At 30.6% G+C, this 22,789-nt stretch overlaps 5 protein-coding genes across 5 annotated transcripts; 4 read left to right on the top strand and 1 right to left on the bottom strand.

Moving 5' to 3' along the window:
- Window positions 1-1,139: 1,139 nt before the first annotated feature.
- PGO_121950 (mitochondrial intermediate peptidase) lies at window positions 1,140-4,278 on the bottom strand (the record flags this gene model as incomplete). Its single annotated transcript, XM_028688986.1, has 2 exons — window positions 1,140-1,310; window positions 1,510-4,278. The coding sequence occupies 2 exons, from the start codon at window positions 4,276-4,278 to the stop codon at window positions 1,140-1,142; spliced, it is 2,940 nt and encodes a 979-aa protein (XP_028544787.1).
- Window positions 4,279-5,574: 1,296 nt separating this feature from the next.
- On the top strand, window positions 5,575-8,150 carry PGO_121940 (CDK-related protein kinase 6; the record flags this gene model as incomplete). Its single annotated transcript, XM_028688985.1, has 8 exons — window positions 5,575-5,635; window positions 5,830-5,979; window positions 6,104-6,183; window positions 6,410-6,756; window positions 6,977-7,010; window positions 7,214-7,300; window positions 7,551-7,650; window positions 8,092-8,150. The coding sequence occupies 8 exons, from the start codon at window positions 5,575-5,577 to the stop codon at window positions 8,148-8,150; spliced, it is 918 nt and encodes a 305-aa protein (XP_028544786.1).
- Window positions 8,151-8,931: 781 nt separating this feature from the next.
- On the top strand, window positions 8,932-12,417 carry PGO_121930 (1-deoxy-D-xylulose 5-phosphate synthase; the record flags this gene model as incomplete). The annotated part of the gene is made up of 1 exon (XM_028688984.1): window positions 8,932-12,417. One exon carries the CDS (start codon window positions 8,932-8,934, stop codon window positions 12,415-12,417), a length of 3,486 nt encoding a protein of 1,161 aa, XP_028544785.1.
- Window positions 12,418-15,104: 2,687 nt separating this feature from the next.
- Window positions 15,105-18,008, top strand: PGO_121920 (exonuclease; the record flags this gene model as incomplete). The annotated part of the gene is made up of 2 exons (XM_028688983.1): window positions 15,105-16,931; window positions 17,142-18,008. 2 exons carry the CDS (start codon window positions 15,105-15,107, stop codon window positions 18,006-18,008), a joined length of 2,694 nt encoding a protein of 897 aa, XP_028544784.1.
- A 1,100-nt stretch (window positions 18,009-19,108) lies between these two features.
- On the top strand, window positions 19,109-21,590 carry PGO_121910 (hypothetical protein, conserved; the record flags this gene model as incomplete). Its single annotated transcript, XM_028688982.1, has 3 exons — window positions 19,109-20,552; window positions 20,734-20,931; window positions 21,151-21,590. 3 exons carry the CDS (start codon window positions 19,109-19,111, stop codon window positions 21,588-21,590), a joined length of 2,082 nt encoding a protein of 693 aa, XP_028544783.1.
- Window positions 21,591-22,789: the final 1,199 nt, after the last annotated feature.

The raw sequence follows: 22,789 nt of genomic DNA, 5'->3' as shown, positions 1-22,789 counted from the left end.
TATGTTTGCATTATTCAGAAATGTGTATTTTTTTTTTTTTATTTCTACAAATTTATGCAAGGAAAAAAAAAAAAAAAAATTTGACTTAACAAGAATACTAAAATGTTTTTGTTATGTGTAAAGTAGTGGCGAAGGAAAATTCCCCATTTCTGTTATGTTTATGTGAACCCTTTCATTAGTTAATTTTTCCTTTTTTTATTTTAATCTGTGTTCATTTTTCATTTGTTGTACTGTGATTCATTTTGTTTTGTTTTCCTTTATTTTATTTTATATTATTATTTTTTCATATCAATTTTGCACAACAATTTGGCTTATTAATTTTGCCTATTAATTTTGCTTATTAATTTTGCTTATTATTTTGCCTATTAATTTTGCTTATTAATTTTGCCTATCAATTTTGCAGATTATTTTTGCTTATCTATTTATTTTTTGCTCTAAAATGTAAAAAGGACACATTTCTGTGTTAATTGAACAAACAAGTACAATTGTTACAATTGTAAACTGAGTTGCACTAGGAGTGGTCTAATGGAGCACTTGACTTGGCATGCACATCACAGAATGTTATGACAAACTATTGCATATTCTGTTAGAGCCAGAAAGGACTTTTTTTTTTTTTATCTCTGTTCCTTTTACTTTCACTTTTTTTTTTCTTTCCCCAAATTTGGACTTATTCGATTTAAGTATATACCAATTTATAAATTTCTCTATTAAAATTACTACATCGAATGTCTTTATGCCATTGATAAACTTGAAACCATTTCATCCCATTCATCCACCCCCCAAAAAAAAAAAGAAAAAAAAGAAAAAAAAGAAAAAAAGAAAAAAAAAAAATATATGAACACTTCATGTTTCACGGAACTATGAACCTTCCTTACCATTTACCCTCTTTGATAAGTATGAAATTTTTTTTTTTTTTTTACAAAATGAATTTATGGAAAACTTTAATTTTCTCTTATGTTAAAAAAGGACAAGGGATTTTAACGTTAAAGTTTTCCATAATTTCATTTTTGAAAAAAAAAAAAAAAAAAAAGGATACGTATATATTGGTACACATTTTGAATTAAGAACAATTTTTACCATTTCACTATTTCAGTAAAAAAAAAAAAAAAAAAAAAAAAAAAAAAAAAAATTAATTGCAGTTAGAGAGATTGCAAAAATGAATTATATTCCTCGTTCTTGTTTCCCCCGGAGTAATGCTCCAAAAAATCGTCAAGTGGAAGATGCTGTGGATTTTCCGTGTAGTATTGAATCTTTGTTGTATCTTCTTCAACAAGAGCAATGATATTTTTTAAGCTTGAATCAGTTGAGCCCTGAACAGATATGTAAGGTGTAGGAGAGAGAGAGGGGAAGGGGAAAAAAGAGTATACATATATGTATATATATGCATATGCTTCTCTATGCATACATTCATTAACACACACATATCTATATAGGGGCAGGCGCATGCGCATGCCTGTGCACACATGGATGACAAAGCGGTGAGTTTAAGTGATGCAATTGGAATCTCACCCCCCGCATGAAGTTCACAATATCGGCTGCCTTTGCCTGATTCATCAAATTATCCTTGAAGGTCCGATTCCAAACATATTTGGATAAAACGGAGCAATACAAATAGCAGAAGTAATTTGCCGGGTAATGAACAAGGTGTGTCGTTTTGGAAAAATGTATTTGGGGAAATAAATCTAGAATAAAAATGTTTTTGTAATAAATTCCAGAAAAGTATGTATTTATTTCTTTTTCGATTAATTCATTGCGTACAGTAATGGAACTGGATTCATGAGATAGACAGTAAAAGATCTGATCAATGATAGATTGAATAGTAAGCTGCATGATGGAATAATAGCATAAAATATTTTTATTTTTCAAATACTGTTTTATAATCGATTTTGTGGTTTCTCTTATCAACAATTCTTTATCATCTCCTTCTTTTTCTTCCTTCCCATACAATAATAAGAGAGCATCATAACTGTTTAAATATTCTTCAAAAAAATGAGAAGAAAATTCAGAAAAGTCCACTCCACCTCGATTTCCAGATAAGTGCTGCAAATATGTTGAGCTCAGTATGCAATGTAATGCATGTCCAAATTCGTGAACAAACATATTAACCTTATCTATAGACATTTTTATTTTTCCAAGTGATTTGGTTATATTTTCATTTATGAAAATATTACCCTCTGCAGAATTACTCTTGCTATCTGTTTCCTCGTGATCATTTAAATTTATATTAAAGTTACAAACAAGAAAGGTTGATGTAGTTTGTCGGTAAATTTGTTTTCGAATTTTTGAACAATTCTGAGTATCAATTTTTTTTACACTATTAGATTCTGCAGTAATTATATTATTACACGTGGTAGAAATGTATAAATCATCCTTTACTATCCCTGTGTAGAAGAAAGGAAATTTGTGGACATCATCCTCAAACCATTTATACTTCAAACATGTGTTCATATTTTTGGAACATCGGACAGTGTACTGAGCTATCGAATGGCTTTTGTTTTCTCTCTCGAACAAATCCATATATAAATACCCATAGGTGTAATTTCCTTCCTTTATTTCAAATTTTAAAATGTTTTCATCCCATAATTCGTTTGATAATGGCAAAATGTTCACCATATCTAAAGAGTAGGAATTTTTCAAAAGCTTCATCACAAATTTTATAACATCATAAAGACGTAAAGAGTTATTCATTTGTGCTTCGATTTTTTTAAGTTTTTCTTTTCTTATTTGATTCATATGATAGAACAAATTTTCTGGGGTTAACTTAGAGTGCATACCCTTTTCGACAAGATTATTATTCTGAGAATCAATTTTTTTAGCTTCCCCTGTGACATTCGCACTATGATGTACTGCACTCAAATTAAAACTCGTTCCCTTTTCACTTATTGATTTGGATGAAGTCAAATCGATGTATTTCTCAATAAATTGTAATTCTTCAAAGAAGTAAGGCAAAATTTTGTTTAAAAATTTTTTTAAAAAATAGTTTACCTTGTCTGGGCTATTTAGGATACAATTTTTTAAAGCATATTCACTATAATTTTTAAAATTTCTAAAACGTGCTAACATGTTTCTATAATATTGTAATATTAATATGTTTTTCAGAAATATTTGATTTGGTTTTTTAAGCAATGCATGTGATCTTTTTGCTATGTTTTCATTATTGACATTTTCCAATATTGTCATAATGAAGGGGCTATCTTGAAGCAAGTACACATATTCATCTGTGTTGTGCACATCTCTACGACTTTGACAAGTATCACAGATATCATCCGTGGTGTTTATTTTTATTCTATTACTTTCAATAAACGGTTTTATTTTTTGTTGGTAATTATGTATAACATGTTCATCAATAAAAGGCATGAGTTTGTTCTTTTGGATGAAAAATCCATCATATTCATTTGAAAAGTTGGATGCAGCGTGGAAAGAAAAATACTTCTCCTGCGCTTGCAATTCCAAATATTCACATTTTTTTTTTTCCTCTTTTATGTGGACTCCTTGATTTTCCATAGACATAATCATATTTAGTAAAACTTCTCTATGTTCCCGATCTAGCATATGTACATGTTGTTCATATTTTTTTTTTAAAAAATAGTAAATTTGTTCATCAATATTAATTCTATCTATATAAGTGGTTAATTTTTCCATAGCATCATGTGCCTTGGCTATGACTTTTTGGTTATTGTGTAAATTTCTCAGCAATTCTAATGCATCTCCTAACTTACATAAATTATTGGAGACCGTGTCTACCATGTTTATAATTTTAAATATATTTTTCTCTTTGCACATTCTTTTTAATATATTATCACATGTACCTATACATGCAAGACTAGCTTCTGTGATATTTTCTCCATTACTTCTTATTCCAATTAGTTCTAATAAATACCCCTCCTTATATTTCTTCTTCTTTTTCTGAAAGCTGTTTACATTATTAAGAATGTTATCAACTCGTTCTATATCGTCATCGTTTAATTTGTCTACCTTTTGAAGACATTCTTCCTCAGATTTACATAATAATTCGCAATAACAGTTAGCACCCTTCTGATTTTCTTCATTCAAACTTTTTACACAGCTTTTATTGTTTCCTTTTTTTACCAAATTTTTTAAATTTATTTTTTCCAAAAATTTGAAACTCTCTTTTAAATTATCTGTATCATTTTGGAAAAAGAAATTCCGTTTAAAATTTCTGCTGTGAATTATTCTCGAAAATGATTTCCATGTTCCTGTTTTAATTATTCTCCTGTTGCATGTTATATAAACCAAATTGTACGATTTGTGATTCATGATGTTGTATAGTATGAAATTAATTTTTTTTTTTTTTTTTTTTTTTTTTTTTTTTTTTTTTATTTACACATGTTTAATGATTTATATTAGGTTTTTTCGCGAGTGTGGGGGTGGGAGGAGGAAATGTACCCCAAGCTGTCCTACATCCATGCATGCAAGAATACATGTAAAAAAACATGCTTTTATAATTTTACATGATTGAATACATATGTATGAAAAATCATGTTCAGAGTATACAGGGTAAGGTAGAAGAAGTTAAGGGAATGATTTGGTGGGTGCGTCTTTTTCCTTCGTGCCTGAATTGTAGAACTGTGGTTTATGTATTGGTGTATTTTTTTTTTGTATATCTTCTCTACCCTTGGTTGTTTCTTATTTATTTTAAATAATTTTACACAATTCACCCATTTTAACATATTTCCTCTTTTTTTTTCTTTTATGTCACCCTGTAGATTGTTTTTTTAGCAAAGCTAGCTAAAAGGCAACTGAAGGAAGCAACTTTTTTTTTTCTTTTTTTTTCTTTTTTTTTCTTTTTTTTTCTTTTTTTTTCTTTTTTTTTCTTTTTTTTTCTTTCTTTTTTGGAGGAGAAGAGAAAAATCATATTTTTTCTGCAGATTTACATACAAGTTAATCTATATCAAAATTATTTAAAAGAATGTACGAATTTGTTTAATATTCTTTTTGAACCGACTTGATATTTTCTTCTACAAATTAACACATTTTTTATTTAGAATTTAATCGTAATTGTATCCCATAATTCCTTTGTTCTTTTTGTGCCAATGGATATATCAATTGGGGACTTTTCTTTTTTTTTTTTTTTTTTTTTTTTTTTTTTAGAAATTTCAAATTGAGTGGCTTATTCTGATGAAGGAGAACCATAAATTAGTTATGTCATGGGAATAAATTGGGAAAAATAAAAAAAGGCGTATACTGAAGTTTAAGAACAAAATGCACAGTTTGACTACTACACCTTAAGTTTTTTTTTTTTTTTTTTTTTTTTTTAAATTTTTTTTTTTTTTTTTTTTTTTTTTTTTTTTTTTTTTTTTTTTTTTTTAAATACTTTCACTTATTTTCCGAATTACCTGTATGAGATCACAACATTTACATCCTGCCAGGTTAAAAAGAACACAAATTCCTCAAGTGAGAAAACGGAGAAGGGAAAATATATTTTTGAGATTATAATACCGAATTGGGAATTCTCAAAATTAGTTACATCTAATATGTGAGAAGTAGGAGAAGAAGGAGAAAGGTGATTCTTGCCTACGTCTAAAAAAATTTGAACATCCCCATCCCGTTAGAATGATTCCTAGGAATATTTCAGATTTTGAGTTCTTGTGTGTGATAGGGAAGGGTACATATGGTAAGGGTTGCTCAAGTCCATTCGTTTTTTGTTCACCCTGAGTTCATTAGCTGCAGTGAAGTGAACATACGAAAGTCCTCCGCATAAATGTACATGCATATTTTGTTTGGCTTCTACATTTGCGCTGCTTTTACACGTGCACAGCTTTTACACGTGCACAGCTTTTACATATTCCTATACCCCCTTTACTCTAGGTATAGTGTACAAAGCGCTGGACAAGGAAGAAAAGAAATTGGTAGCAATAAAAAAAATTATAAATTTGTGCGATGATAACTATGGTATAAGTAAAAGCATCCTAAGGGAGTTAACAATCCTTCAGAAGATTAACCACAAAAATATTATAAGTATATGAGACATGTCTAAGTTGTGTACACCTTACATATATGAACAGTTGCAATGAATCTACTTCTTAACCGTAGTGGCATGCTTTCCTTTCACCCATGGCACTATTTTTTTTTTTCTTTTTAGAATTGAAATATATTTTTTATGGGAAAGATATAGAGGAAAAATTGAAGGGTGAAAATTTAGAGAATTCTTGTTTATATTTGGTAGGAGAGGAGCCTTTCCCTTGTCCTTATACATCTGAGCCAACGGAGAGTACATTATGAACACACACACTAAGGGGTATTCGCGAGAATACATTATGAACACACATCCGGGAAATATTCACGAGAGTACATTATGAACACACATCCTAGGATGTATTCATGAACTTATGCGATATTCCCAACTTGACCTTTTTTTTTTTTTTTTTTACCTTCTGGAACAAAACAGGCATTCGAGTACTGTGATATTGATTTACTCAATTTTGTGAAAAAATATAACATGAACATTAGGGAAGTAAAATATGTGATCTTTGAGTTGCTACTAGCCACGTGTTATTTGCACTCAAATAATTACCTACATAGAGATATAAAACCTGAAAATATTTTTATAAATTCAAGTGGGGAAATTAAATTAGGAGACTTAGGATTATCAGTTGAAAAAACTGAAAACATGACTCCAACAGTTGTAACACGCTGGTATAGATCACCTGAAATTATACTTCAATCACAAAATTATGATCACAAGGTAGACGTGTGGAGTTTGGGTTGTTTATTTTCAGAACTCATAACTGGAAGGTAATTTTTTTTTTTTTTTTTCCTTTTTTCCTCAACTTGGTGCATATTCGTGGACACAACTTATCGGCAACACTATGCGCAATGTCTTTATATTTTTTTTCCATGTAAGAATTTGTATTTCATCATGAAAATACCAATCACTGGATTATGTACATGTACATTTGCTTCCTCTTCTTCTACAATTTTCACAAAAAATGGGCCTCGTGTAAAAACTCCAAAGACCGCTCTTCCCAGGGAAGAATGACGAATCGCAGGTAGTCTATATAAATATGAACAGTCCTATGTGTGCATGTGTGTGTATGTGCGTTTGTATGTGTTTATATGTGTGTATGTGCTTTTGTACGTGTTTATGTGTTTACGCGTGCATGTATTTATATAGGTAAATAAAACACACGCACGTACATCGCGTACATAGTCTTACACATTACTGCATGAATGCTCATACACAAATTTTTAGCTAGATACAATTTACGACACTCTTGGCGATAAATCCAAAATGGAGAATGTGGATGAAGAACGGTACAACATGTTTCCATATTTTGAAGTAAATGAAAAAATTACAGTTGTGTGTATATTCATGTCTCAATATGCGCGCATGTACATATATATATATGTATATGTAAAGTACCTGCTACAGGAAAAAATAATAAAAGCATGAGATAAAAAAAAAAAACAAAAAAAAAAAAAAAACGGTTGGTTTATCCATAACACAAGAGACATTTCACCTACATTTGATCACTGTTCTTTCCCACCTCCATATCCATATTTCCTCTTTTTTTTTTTTTTTCATATAGACCAATATATTAAAAAATATAATTTGTGATGAAGGAGCTGCGGATTTAATTTCCAAAATGCTGATCTATGACCCAACTTACCGTATATCTTCAAAAGAAGGTTCAAATTTAACATGTAGAATTGCAAAGTTAATGTAGAAAATGTGTATAATTATATGTTTGTTTTTTTTTTTTTTTTTTTTTTTTTTTTTTTTTTTTTTTTTTTTTTTTTTTTTTTTTTTTTTTTTTTTTTTTTTTTTTTTTTTTTTTTTTTTTTTTTTTATGTTTTTTTTTCTTTTTTTTTTTTTTTTTTTTTTTTTTTTTTTTTTTTTTTTTTTTCCTTAAATGAATTTTTCTGTATTCTTATATAAGTTCTCTTTTTATGTGTGCTTCTACGCCGTCTACCCCTTCTGAGTGTTCTCAATTATTTATTTTATTTTATTTTAAATATATAATTCTACTTTGCTGTCCTTCCGATATAACATATGTTATACTGCGTGATCACACAATTTCTTTCTATATACTCACAACACCACCACAAAACCATTCCCTTTGGAGTTAGCCTTAAAGCATCATTGCTTCAATGACATGGAACAGATAAAACCACAAGCCATTGTGTAAACAAAATGGGAAAAATTCATAACTCTGGAATCTGTATTTATATGTTATGCTATTGTGAAGCACTTTATTAACAAATGCACATGTATGCGGACATATCTATAAGCAGTCCCATAAGGGGGGCGGGATGTAGTGCATAAATTTTCACATCTTGATAGGAAGAAGTAGAAGCATCATTGTGTCCTGTTGTGTGCTGCTTACTGTAAACTATATATACACTGTATGATTTGATATGCACGTGACACAACAAAACGTGGTATGTTTCTATACTTCATTGACCAGATTATGTGTTTTTTTTTTTTTTTTTTTTTTTTTTTTTTGGAGAAAATAAATCAATGCCTCACTTGCAGTCGTTTTTCTCCACAACTAAACCTTTTTTTATACATCGCTCGAAAGGTTTCGCTTCGCACGTGTCATAAAAACTTCACCACACATGAAATTTTTATTGTAACTGCACCGAAAACTTGAAAATGAAAAAAAAAAAAAAAAAAAAATGATTGACCAATCGAATGATCGACTGAACGATCGAACGAATGATCGATTGAACGACAAACCGAATGATCGATTGAACGACAAACCGAATGATCGATTGAACGACGAACCGGAATGACCAACCGAAGGAATGAAAAAAAGTATGAACATTTTAAATGGCACGTGCTCACAATTACCAAGGATCCTTTTAAAGGAAAATCTTGAGCTTTACTCTTTCCCCCCACCCCCTCCATTCCTCACTGTAACCTATCATTTATTATGAAATAATGATAAGAAAAAACATCAGAGCATCATGTTCATAACTAGCTCCTTTTTTCTGCTATGCTTTGGGTTGCTGTTAATTTCCATGCATATCAGTTTAAATGCAGGAAGTAACAAATGTGAAGGAAGCAGAAATGTAATGCATCCTAACCAGTTAAGCAAAATTACGACAAAACGACATTATTTGTGTAGGATCTTTAAGGATGCATTATTTCCCTGTTTTTTTAACATCCCGAGCTATGATGTGAATTGTTATAGTAGGAGCCTTAATAATGGGGTTACTCCATGCAATAAATATAAAACAAAGAAAAAAAAATATGCCAGTAATGGTTTTTCTAATGACAACATAGCAGAAATAATAGGGAAGGAAGACAACAATCCCGCTCAGGATGGGCAATGTGTATATAGAAATAACAAAAGGAAAAAAAAGCACCAATCAGATGGAATTTACTACACAATTTGTAGTAAGAATTACCAATGTAGTGGAAACAAGATGTTGATATATCCATCCTTATGTACAGAACCGAAATTGTTATTTATAAACCATTTTAATTTAACCCGTTTGATGAAGTATGGACTTAAAAAGAGAGGGGAAAAATTTATTCATAGAAGAGACTTTCATCATAGTTACGGAAGAAGTGACTCATGGATGAACAATTCGAAAAATGGAATGATAGAAAAGGAATTATTCTGTGCCAAGAAAGAAAATATCTTATCATGTAAAGACATACAAGAAGGTAATAAAAAGAAGAGAAATTTTGAACAAGTTGAAAAGAAGCATCATGATGGTATGGAGCCATCACCACCCTGTGGTAGATCAACAAAGTTAGACTTATATTTTGATAAAATAAATAGATATATAAATATAGAAAAATATAAAGACATATATAATGAAGAAATATATAATAACATGATAAAATTATATGTAGAAAGGAAAATTCCAGAAAAGTATGAAAATAAATTTTTTACAGAACCAGTAAAAAAAAGTATCGTATTTGACATTGACAAATATGATGACAATCAATTTGAAAAATTAATCGAAGAAGAATTTCAAAGAAATGGAATTTTCATAAATAACATTGATAAAGAATATTATAAAAAAGGAAATATAAAGAAAATACAACAAATTCTGAACTATTTACCTCTCCTAAATTTAATTAATAATCCATATGATTTGAAAAAGTTAAAAAGTGAATATTTACCTCTTCTAGCACACGAATTAAAAATGTTTCTATTCTTCATAATTAATATAACTGGTGGGCATTTTTCCGCTGGCTTAAGCTTGTTAGAAGTTCAACTCTTGCTACTGTACATATTTAATCAACCACATGATGTTGTCATATATGATATCGGGCATCAGGCTTACATACATAAAATTTTAACTGGGAGAAAATTACTATTTCTATCCTTAAGAAAAAAAAAAGGAATCTGTGGATTCTTAAACATTTTTGAAAGTGTTTATGATAAATTTGGGGCAGGTCACAGTTCCACTTCTCTAAGCGCAATTCAGGGAATATATGAATCCGATTGGCAGGTATGGGACAAAGAAAGGAATATTCAATCATGTGAAGAGATCCGAAACCGAAATGTAATGATAACTGATTTGGATAGACAAATGGACGAGAGGAAAACGGACCCGATAAGGGTCGCAACAACTGACACGAATAAGGAGGAACAACACTGGAGTAATCCTGATAGAAAGAGAGCAGAAAATAATTACTATGGAAGAAATAACTCCTCTGATTGTTTAGAAAAATTTCATATTGCCATAATTGGGGATGGGGGATTAACTGGTGGCATGGCACTGGAAGCATTAAATTACATTTCATTTATAAATTCAAATGTATTAATTATTTATAATGACAATGGTCAGGTGTCTCTACCAACAAATGCACCTAGCATATCTGGACACAGACCAATCGGTTCCATCTCGGATCATCTGCATAGTTTTATCAAGAAGAAATGTCAAAGTGGTGAAGATAATAATTTGCTTAAGGATAAGCATATGAACAATATTTTTGAAAATTTGAATTACGACTATATTCAAGTGTCGAATGGAAATAATACTGAAGTGCTTTATAAAGTTCTCTCCAACATTAAAAAGAACAAAATGAAGAAACCCACGGTGCTTCATGTATGCACTAGTAAGTCCAACGAATTCATAGAGTCCAGGGCTCCAATAACTATAATGCATTCTATTAAAAAAAATGAAATATTTCCGTTTAACTTGGGGGAGTTGGACAGGGGGAGCGGCAAATACAAATGTGAAGACACGATCGAAGACAAGATCGAAGACAAGATCGAAGACAAACGTGAAGTAAATATCGCAAGCCAAAAGGAAGACGGAGAAAATGGCGAGGGCCCACGCAGCAAATGTATATTCAGCACGATACAACAGGAAAACATGTTTTCCAAAAAAACATTCACAGATATATATACAGAAGAAATGTTAAAATATTTAGAGAAAGATAAGAATATTATTTTTATATCCCCAGCCATGTTAGGGGGATCAGGATTAGTTAAGATCAGCTCGAAATATCCGAAAAATGTGTATGATGTAGGAATTGCTGAACAACATGCAGTAACATTTGCAGCAGCTATGGCAATGAATAAGAATCTAAAAATTCATTTATGTATTTATTCTACATTTTTACAAAGGGCTTATGATCAAATTATACATGATATGAATTTACAGAAAATTCCGTTAAAAGTGATAATCGGTAGAAGTGGTTTAATAGGAGAAGATGGTGCTACTCATCAGGGGATCTACGACCTTACTTTTTTGGGTTCATTAAATAATGCATCCATAATATCACCTAGCAATCATGTAGACTTAAAGAAGGCACTAAAATATTGTAACTTGGATAAGGAAAAATCTTTGTTTATTCGATTACCCAGAATTAATACCTTCACGGATGAATACATGGAGAAGCACTTCCACATGGATCTGCAGCAGGAGGAAGGAGAGGAAGAAGAAGGAGGAGAAGCACGTCAATGTGGTAGCACTGTGAAAGATACTCAAAAGCGTTACCTTGAAAATTTTTATGGAAAAGCAAGAATTATTAAAATGAGTTCAGAAAAGGCACCAAACATGGGAGGCAAAAAAAAAGTAGCAATTTTTAACATGGGTAGCATGCTATTCAATGTAATCAATGCAGTCGAAGAAATTGAAAGGGATCCTGTTTTTTCTGAACATTTCTCATTTTCAATTATTGACATGATCTTTTTGAACCCAATGGATAAAAATATCATAGACTATCTTATTAAAGAAAATAAACATCATTTTCAAATTACATATGAAGATAATACCATAGGTGGTTTTTCAACACATTTTAATAATTACTTAGTAGAAAGGAATTATATTTATAAGTATAATTTATCTGTTCATAATATTTATTTGCCAAATTATCCCATCGAACATGCTACTTACACAGAACAACACGAAAATGTCAAAATGGATGCATGCAGTTTAATGCATAGAATAAGAAACTATTTGCAAAAACAAGTGGTCATCTGAATTTTTTTTTTTTTTTTACCCTAATGAGTAAAATATAATACTTTGTTTGAAAAATGTGTAAAGCACATTCGTAGCTTTTACCTGAACCGAGTTCACCAATCTGGAATATACATATAATAATGTTTATCCTTATTTCTTGTATTTTACTGTCCGCTCTTCTGTTTTTTTTTTTTTTTTTTTTTTTTTTTTTTTTTCTAAAAAAAAAAAAAACATGATCAGAGTTTAAAAATGGAACATCGATTATGAGATATGTGTGCACATTCTCTTACGTGTCGCTAAATTGTTTTATATGGATGTGTTTTGTTGCGATGAGAGATTATTAAATCTTATCGTTTTCCACATTCTAAGACAATGTAAATATATGAAAACTTAAATAGAGAAACATGGATACCTACATGTGGCAGTTCAAAACGAGGATTTAATACTTATCAAGAGGATATATGCATCTCATATATCCTTGTTAAGAAATTGTACTAATTGTGATATTTTTTGAACACTGCACAATTTGTAAAAAAAAAAAAAAAAATGATATCTTTTTCTTTGCATTTATTTTATTTTTTATTTTTTTTTATGGACGGTAATTTATTTCCTGATTTCCCAACAATCGTTATATAACAACAACAAGTGTCTATATGTTAAGGGTAGGTTAGAAATAATCGTGCAAAGTTATCTCCATTGTGATAATGAAAATACTTTTCCTTATTCATGTTCCAAATGGGACAAACATTTTTCCAAATTTTCATAATTCGGAAGGTCTTACGGGAGTATTTTGAAAAGTGCATATATGTATATATACATACGTATATATACATATATATATATATATATATATATATATATATTTTTCTTTTTTTTGCGTGATGAACTTTTCCTGATTCGTTTTGCAGGCACCTGTGTATAAAATTCTTCGCTTTAATTACTATATTTTAATAAGCGAATGTGCATATCCTATGTGTATTATATATGCATGAATATATTTCTTCCCCTCTCCCCTTGGGTGTCATGTTTTTTCTTCTTTTGAGATTTATCTTTTTTTTTTTGGCTTAGCCCGTAGATTAGGGTTCGTCCAGTAGTGATGCTATAGACTTTCATGCGTCCAATGTAAAATATGTGAAATATGTATAATATGTATAATACTAGTATATGCATATACGGATATATAAATACATAGCGAAAATAAAAGGGCAATTTTAAATCACCAATGAAAATCTAGTCATCTATCTTTTCATACTTTTATTATGAACGAAGCATAAGGGGGGTAGGGATGGGCATAAGTTTTGCTTTACATTTTTGAACCTTCAATTTTGGAGTAAGCAAATGATATTACATGTAAGTGACACAATAAAACTGTATCACAAAAAAAAAATTTCATAAAATTTTGTGCATATAAGCAAGAGTATAAAATAAACGCACTTGTTCTAATCGTTATATATATTTTATAAATTTATATATATATTTTTAGTATGCCATTTATATGTACAAAATAATTCCCCGTAATTTCACACAACTGACTTGAAACTGTTATTTTATTTATTATTTTATTTTATTTTATTTTTTTTTCATATTTTAAACTTGTTCCTTCGAAAATGAACTGTAAATTAAATTTTTGCATATACAAAATAAGGAACAAATAAGAGAAAAAAAAAAAAAAAAAAAAAAAAAAAAAGAAACAATTTTGCAAAGGGCTGCCATCACATAATTGAAGAAAGCACCCTTTTCCCCAGAGATTTACATTTTAGTCTTAATTTTAATCACAACTTAATCGAACTTTAATCACAATTTAATCGAAGTTAAATCACAGTTTAATCGAAGTTTGATCGAAGTTTAATCACAGTTTAATCGAAGTTTGATCGAAGTTTAATCACAGCTTAATCGAAGTTTAATCACAGCTTAATCACATTCTAATCACAATTTTAATTTCCATTCAAAACTGAAATTTTTCTGTAAATGCTGAAGTAGGGCTTTTTTTTTCGCACGTTTCATTGCTATGGAAGTTTTTTTTTTCAGGAGCTATTAAAACACTTCGCATGCAAAAACAAACGCATACGTATGCAGGTATGTTAATGTGTCCACCCATGTAACTGACTCACGCATGTACATGTGGAAACAAGTGAGAATGGGTCAGCAAATCTAGGGAGGTATAAAGATGTATGCACATGTAAAGTGCATATGTATACATAAAATTATTCTGAAAGAGAAATAGGGGTGAAGCAAAACGTTGATTTTTTTTTTTTTTTTTTTCTTTTTTTTGGTGTAAATGAAAAGGTAAAAAAAAAAAAAAAAAAAACCAAAAAAACTGAGGAGAAGAGAAGCTGATCATTTAGGAGCACATCCGTTACATCTCTGCTGCCACAACTGTCACTCCCATCACAACTGTCACATCCATCATAACTGTCTCCTTCATCACAACTGTCACTCCCATCACAACTGTCACTCCCATCACAACTGTCACTCCCATCACAACTGTCACTCCCATCACAACTGTCACTCCCATCACAACTGTCACTCCCATCACAACTGTCACTCCCATCACAACTGTCACTCCCATCACAACTGTCACTCCCATCACAACTGTCACTCCCATCACAACTGTCACTCCCATCACAACTGTCACTCCCATCACAACTGTCACTCCCATCACAACTGCCTCTATCACCACGAGACCCACTACTGCAAGTTCCACACAGATGAAGCACAAACGAAAGAACCAACCGAGGGTTTCCTTAAATGGAAATAATGTGACGAATGGTAATAGGTCTAGAAATGCAAAGAGGAAAAAATTAGAGAAGAAAACTCAAGGGCAAAATGAAGTGAATAAAAACTTACACATATTTTTTTACGGGAATAAAAATATATACCTAAAAGATATTCATAATTTTATTATTAATCTGAGAATTGAGAAAAGCATATATAAAAATGATCTGTTCGTCATAAGAAATAATGAATATGTAAATAATTTAATTGTTGTTATTGTTCCAAATTTACCCAGTTGGTTTATAAAAGATGTTTCATCAAATGGTGTATTTACAAAACTGCAGAGAAATAATAATTTTCGAAAAATTCATACAGAAAATTGTATAAAAAATATTTATAGCAATTTAATTTTAAAAACATTAAGTGTATCTATTTTGAAAAATAATAGTATATATAATAAAAATTACTCCAGTAAAATATTTAACATTGAAAAATATTTACTCAACAATGAACAAATGCTATTGAATAGATACCCCAATGAGGACTCTGAGGATTATATCAATTTTGAACACATTCCATATGTTAAATGGGATAAGAAAATAAACAACTTACGTGATTACTTAAACAAAACTATGAATTCAACCACCGTTGTCAATTGCAATCAGAATATGATTCAAAATGAGTTAACCCATTTGAGCCAGGAAGATGTGTCTCTCATGGATTCTGCTCTTACTGCATCGAAACAGAATGGACAAATCCTGAAGGAGACTGACAGGAAACTTGTTAATTGTGATAAAGTGGAAAATCTTCACCATGTGGAAAATCATCACCATGTGGAAAATCTTCACCATGTGGAAAATCTTCACCATGTGGAAAGTCTTCACAATGAAGAAACTGTTGAAGAAGGGAAAAATATCTTTACAGAAGAACACATAACGATGTATGCACACGTGCTGGAGAAACTGATTAAAGCATCGAATAAAGGAAAGCTTATCCCACTATGTTATCAAAAGTTAAAAGTAAAAAATGAGTCGCAGTATGCTTCAGATGAAACAGAAATCCAAAATGATAAAAGGGACGCTAGGGAGACGAATGAGAATGGAAATAAGGAGGACAATTGTACTATTTTAGAAAATCCAAAAGAAAATGAAATGACCAGTTTAGCAGGTGACACTTATGATCATCATGAAGCAAAACCTGAGGGTTCAGAAAGTGGAAATGATGACGAAGAAAAAAATTTCCAACAGTGTAAAAGTGGGAATGAAAACGAAGTAAATAAACAAAACAGGTTAAATGGACACAGTTACTTAAAACAAAACATTGAGAGAAAGGAAGTACAAGTAGAATTCAACCTAGACAATATATACAGCATTGATTGTGAAATGTGTGAAACAACAAATAAACGAAGAGAGTTAACAAAAATTACAGTAGTAGATGCATATATGAATATTGTATATGATTCATATGTTGTGCCAGATAATGAAATCACAAATTATTTAACATTATATTCAGGAATAAGTGAAAGCACTCTCGAAAATGTACATACAAAATTAAAAGATGTGCAAGAATATTTAAAAAAATTTTTAAATAATAAATCCATTTTAATTGGTCACTCACTTGAAAATGATTTACATGCACTCAAAATAAATCATCCTCATGTCATTGATACATCAGTTATATATTCAAATTCTCCATACTACTTTTTAAAACCTTCACTATTTAACCTCGCGCAACGTCATCTGAACATTACTATGGAGCGAGACAATGGCCACAATTCTATTGATGACGCTAAGATAAGCATGTTTTTGGCATTGAAAAAGGTACACGCTTTTTTGCTCACTGTGATTTTTTTTTTTTTTTTTTTTTTTTTTTTTTGGAGGCTTTTTCCACTTATGTCGTCCATATCTCTTATGTTTCATTTTGCATACTCCTACTTGTATCACATTTTTCCCCAATTTGTTTTGCTTCTCCCAAATTTTTTGTGCAACACATTTTCCATTCCTCTTTTTTTTTTCTGTATATCCCTGCAGTTAAGCGAATTCGATGCGACCGAACCTAACCACTTATACCAACCGCTACCCATCTTCTTAAACCCAGAGAATTTCTCAAACATGAAAGGAAATATAATTCATGACGAAGATATATGCTACAAGTACGAGAAGAACCTTTGCATTTATGATGCGAAGAATGAATTTATTGAGGAAAAGTTGCCCAAACATTTTCTCAAAAACTGCTTTTATTGTGCATGTGAAAATGATGAAGAATGTGTTGAAAATTTAATTACGAATATCAGAAATAAAAATAAAATAAAAAATTACTTACTCATATTAAGAGAGTATGAAAATTTATGCAATCGGAAAATTTATAAATGCATACAACATTCAAATAAGGAGAATTTTAAAGTAGAAGACAATGATGAATTGTTTCAAGTTCCAACAAGAGTTGAAGCAAGTGAAATTGTAAAAAGGTTAAGTGCAAATATTGAAAAAATGTATGAACATTTGGAAAAAAATGATGTTTTATTGCTTCTCTCATTTAGTAATAATCATCTGGCAGAAGAAAAAATTAAAGAAACTTTATATTTAGCAAAAGATATATTTCATGCAAATGCAGATACTAATGAAAAATTTCGTCAGCTTACCAAAAAAATTAATTCTATGGAAAAAATACTCACCAAAAGGAAAAACGACAATGAACTGGTCAATCTACATTTTCTAGAATTTAGGTACCTGCTGCACAATTACGAAAGGTGCATACTAACATACCTTAATGAACAGAAAAATAGTGACAGAAATATATTTATTTTGAATTCTCTTACCAATCTCAAAAATAGTTTGTGCATTAATACCAAGAAAAAGAGTTTCAGTGGATGGTTTTCCATTCTCCTCAGGACTTGATTTCATAGCCATCTGTACATCCATATTCGTTGCCACAATGAGCAAATTCGACCTCCTCATACACACACGTACTTACAACCATGTGTACGCGATCGTGCACATCAAGCTTTTCCCACGTTACGATATTTAACACCACGTAAAACTTTCCTCACACGAAGCCACATACACATACGTATTTGTCTTATTTTTCCTCTTCCAACCAATACTTTGTTTTCCACTCACGTTATTTGCTACCCTATTTCGTTTCCAATTTTTTTTTTTTCTCCCTCTGTTTAGTTCCCCGAATTTATTTCCACCACTCCGGTGATGACCATTTGTGCAATTGCTGCATATTTTGAACTTTTATTTGTCGAGAAACAAATTTGAAAAATGAAAATACTGTCAAAAAAAAAAAAAAAAAAAAAAAAAAAAATTTTGTTTTTTTTTTCATGAAATCCAAATATAAATATTAAAATTCTTTTGTTATTTTTTTTTTTTTTTTTTTTTTTTTTTTTTTTTTTTTTTTTTTTTTTTTTTTTTTTTTTTTTTTTTTTTTTTTTGTTTTTCTCTACGGAGGTCAATTTAGTGCACCATTTCTGTGGTCCCTCGTTTTGTTGTTTTATCATCTTATTTTTTTTTTTTTTTTACATTCTCACGTGTCAGCAAGAAGAGTTAGAACAAAAAAGAGTAACAGATAAGAACGAAAAGAAATAGTGCCACATGGTGAGGTATAACAAAATTTACAAAGAATATCATGTATTCACGCGTCCTATTATTTATATACCGATTTTTTTTTTTTTTTTTTTTTTCTTCTTAATTAGTTTCTTCAAATGGGTGCGTTCCTTCTGATCAATCACAGGTGAAATTGTATAAATATATATTTATCTATGTATACATGTATATATGTACATATATGAATGCATATATACAAGAATGTTTGTGTTTGTTTATTTATCCAGAAAAGCAGGGCAAGCATAAATGTTAACCGAACAGCATGTAAGCACAGAAATGTTTTGAATGTAAAGGAAAGAAAATCTGTCACAAGGAAGGGGAAAAAAAAAAAAAAAAAAAATATGCTCCTGTCGAGAAACGAAAGAATGCTGTAAAGTAAACACAAAATAATGGATGATAAGGACAAATATGCAAACCATTTGAGAAGAAAAATAATAAAATTTTTCAATTTAAAAAATGAAGAATTAGATTTAAGTTACATTAAATCCATACTCAACTGTAAGTCATATGATCTATACGGATCTATATATCTCATCAATGAATCATTTTATGAAAATAGTAAAAATGTAAAGTGCACCCTTAACTCTGTTCAGAAATTTACACAAGATTTGGTAGACGACAAAAACAAGTTCATATCATCACCGCAGGATCACCCAATTGGCCAAACAACACGCATCAACGGGATCGGAAGTGGAGACTTAAGCGGAAATGGAAACGCAAGAGCAAGTGCAAGCGGACAAGCAAATGCAGACGAAAAAGCAAGTGCAAGCAAAAAAACAAATGCAAGCAAAAAAACAAATGCAAGCAAAAAAACAAATGCAAGCGAAAAAAAAAGCGCAAGCGAAAAAACAAATGCAAGGCACCCTCATGTGAAACACATAGATGAGGACTATACACCTGGGAACAATCTCAGTCGGAATGATTTTAAAGGAAGAAGCATAAACAGCTACTTTGAGCAAGTCTTTAAAAGAGAAGATGAAAAATCCAAGAAGAAGGTGGGGGATGGTGTCATGCCATATAAGGAAAAATTTGTGGGCGACCCTCTAAATCCAGCATGTCTGGAAACTTGGGAGAAACAAACGGGAGGAAATAACAGGGAGAGAGAAAAACTGGAAGCTCGGTCAAAAAAAATCACCATGGATATTTCCACGCGTGATAGGGACCTCGTCCTAGGTGAAATGATAACGTGCACAAAGGAAACAGAGCAAAAAAAGATACACACAAATGTTAACGGAAAAAAGTACAATGGAGGATTTAACAACTCACCGAATGTAAACCTGCCATACGAGAAAAGTTTAGAAAGCGAAAAATCGAAAGAGTTGGGGGGCATAAAAGAACCACATCACGCTGAAATCTCCAATAGGGACAAATCTGTTCAATTCAAAAATGGCCAAGAAAGGGAGAAAAGGGAGAATGACTATTTTTCATTCTTCAACGTAAAAGAAAATTTGTATTCATTAAAAAGTGTGATAGAGTTCATAGAATGTGATGACGCTAAACTTGATGAATCGAATGATAACCACATGGAGGAAAAAGAAAAAAAAAAAAAAAAAAAAAAAAAAAAGAGCACACAAATTTGCATGTGTAACGGAAGAAACCATCAAGTATATGCCAATTGTTTAATATGTGGAAAAATTTACTGTACTAAAATAAAATACAGACAATGCATTTTTTGTGGAAATCAATTATACAACGCTACATTGATCAGCAACCTGTTTCTTCCTGCGAATAACTGTGATAATGCACATAAGAAAATCGATGAAGCGATCAAAAAATCAGATCCCTTTCTCTTCAAAAATTATTTCGACTCCAGTAATGTCGCTCTGCAAAAAGGTAATATTATGAATATATTTTTCCCAAATGGGAGAGGATATACAATATGTATGTTCATCTGATGTTCATTCTTCAACATGTCTGTTTATTTCCTTTCTTTCTGAATTGTGTGACAATCGGTTCTGCTCTGTTCCCTCCCACGGAAATGACACCATACGATTCATTACCCTTGCCCTTACAGCATTCAACCTGAGGGACAAAATGCTAAAAAATTCAGCCAACGAAGAACACACAAAAATAATAGATGATAGTATTGATTGGTTTGAAGATGACATTAAAAGGGAGTTCAACAATTCAGATGTTCACTTCTCCAACTATGATGATGAAATAAAAAATGAAATTATAAACAAATATTATGAAATTTTCGGGAAAAAATTTGGTAATGAGACATTTATCTACTACCACTTTTTTTTTTTTTTTTTTTGTATGTATGTACTCTTACTCATTTTTTGTATAGAGGAATGTTATGGCATCTTATAAACATGTACTCCATGAAGACCTCTAAAAAGATCGATTATTCATCCCTTGTTTTCATGTTCATGTTTTTTTTTTTTTTTTTTTTTCCATCAATTCTGTATGCTTCCCCTCGTTCATTCAGGAGACATTAACATCGATATCGATTTGGTGAAAATGAAAATAACGGAAAACAAAGATCATTTGAAAATCAAAGAATTTAATGATTATCTAAATGAACGAGAAAACGATTACAAAAATATGAGAGAACTTAAAAAAGCAAGTGATATTAATACGAGTAATATTCACAATTATTTGGTTCATAAAGAAAGGAAAAATTTAAATTACATAAACGACTTGAGGAAGTTATTTTTCGTTCAAGGGAACATGAGCAAGGTGGATGCCACTAACAAGGTGGATGTCACTAACAAGGTGGACGAGCAGATTGTCGCATGTTCAATGGATCCTACAGTTTCAGCTAAAAATAGGGAAACAAATCCATTTGCAAAAATAAGAAAAGGTAATCAAAATTACACATGTCATGTGCTGAGCATGAGTGATGAGGAATATGAAGATGTACCATAAGGAAAATTACTCTGCGTTCGTTAACCTTCACATGGGAAATGTAAAATATGAATGTACATAAACTATTAGAATATATCTATCACCCCATGCCTCCATGAGACAGTATAATATATATATATATATACATATATATGGTTCTAAAAAAGGAAAAAAAAGTGATTTCAAAGTTCAGAGAATGCTTAGGAATCGAAAAGGAGAGATCTATCATTTTGGAAGTTTCAAAAGTTAAGAGATATATTATCATGTTTTCCTCTTTGCCGCGTTGGATATATATATATATGTACAAAAAAAAAAAAAAAAAAAAAGGAAGTTTATACTCTATGTTGGCACAATACAAATATGACGATACAGAATAAAGTTAACAAGTTTGTTGTATGTAGATCGAAAATTTAGAGCTATCAAAAATGGACATACACACACGTACATACAATAGAACACGTATGTGTGTATGCTGATATAAATACATAATGGTACCTGTTCATATAGGGATAGGAAAAAAAATATATACATGCACGTCCGTGTATATGTATCTACGTTCGCACGTATGTATGTGTGCATGCGTTCATGTATATACATACAAGTATGCACCCTCTCCCTTTGTAGAACGTGAAAAACGGCATTTTACGTACGCAAACAAGTGCAAAATTGTGCAGAAATGTGCAAAAATGTGCAAAAATATGCAAAAATGCACGCACAAACGTATGTGTTCTAATTTTTATCCGTTTATTCGTCACAACAACCTTGGGCAAGGAACACAATCTATGTGATGATATATTTTTTTTTTTTTTTTTTTTTTTTTTTCTTTTCAGTTTTTCATTTTTCTCTCGTTGCTTTGCCGTACATATATGAGTACATGCGTATGCATACGCGCGTACGTTTACAAATCATAAAAATCAAAAATTCAAACGAAACGTATATGTGTGTGCCTATATATGTTTATACATATATATATATATATATATAGTAAAGTACAATTCTGCTGCCTCCTGTTTGTGTCTTTTTTTTCCTTTTTTTTTTTACCAAAATTATATAATGATGTAACCAAATGGATAATTGGCAATTTCACATGTTGCATTAACTTTATGGGTATATGGGCTACATATGTGTTATCAGTTTTTGGAAGACTGTTCAAGTTTCTAAACGCAATGGCTTGCTCGTTTAGCTTGCTCATTTCTGCTTTTCTAGCTCCTCTAGCTTTT

The sequence above is a fragment of the Plasmodium gonderi genome, assembly GCF_002157705.1.
Source record: "Plasmodium gonderi DNA, contig: Chr12, whole genome shotgun sequence".
NCBI lineage: Eukaryota > Apicomplexa > Aconoidasida > Haemosporida > Plasmodiidae > Plasmodium > Plasmodium gonderi.
Note: the sequence above shows the minus strand (reverse complement) of the source record. Positions and strands in the feature narration are given on the sequence as shown.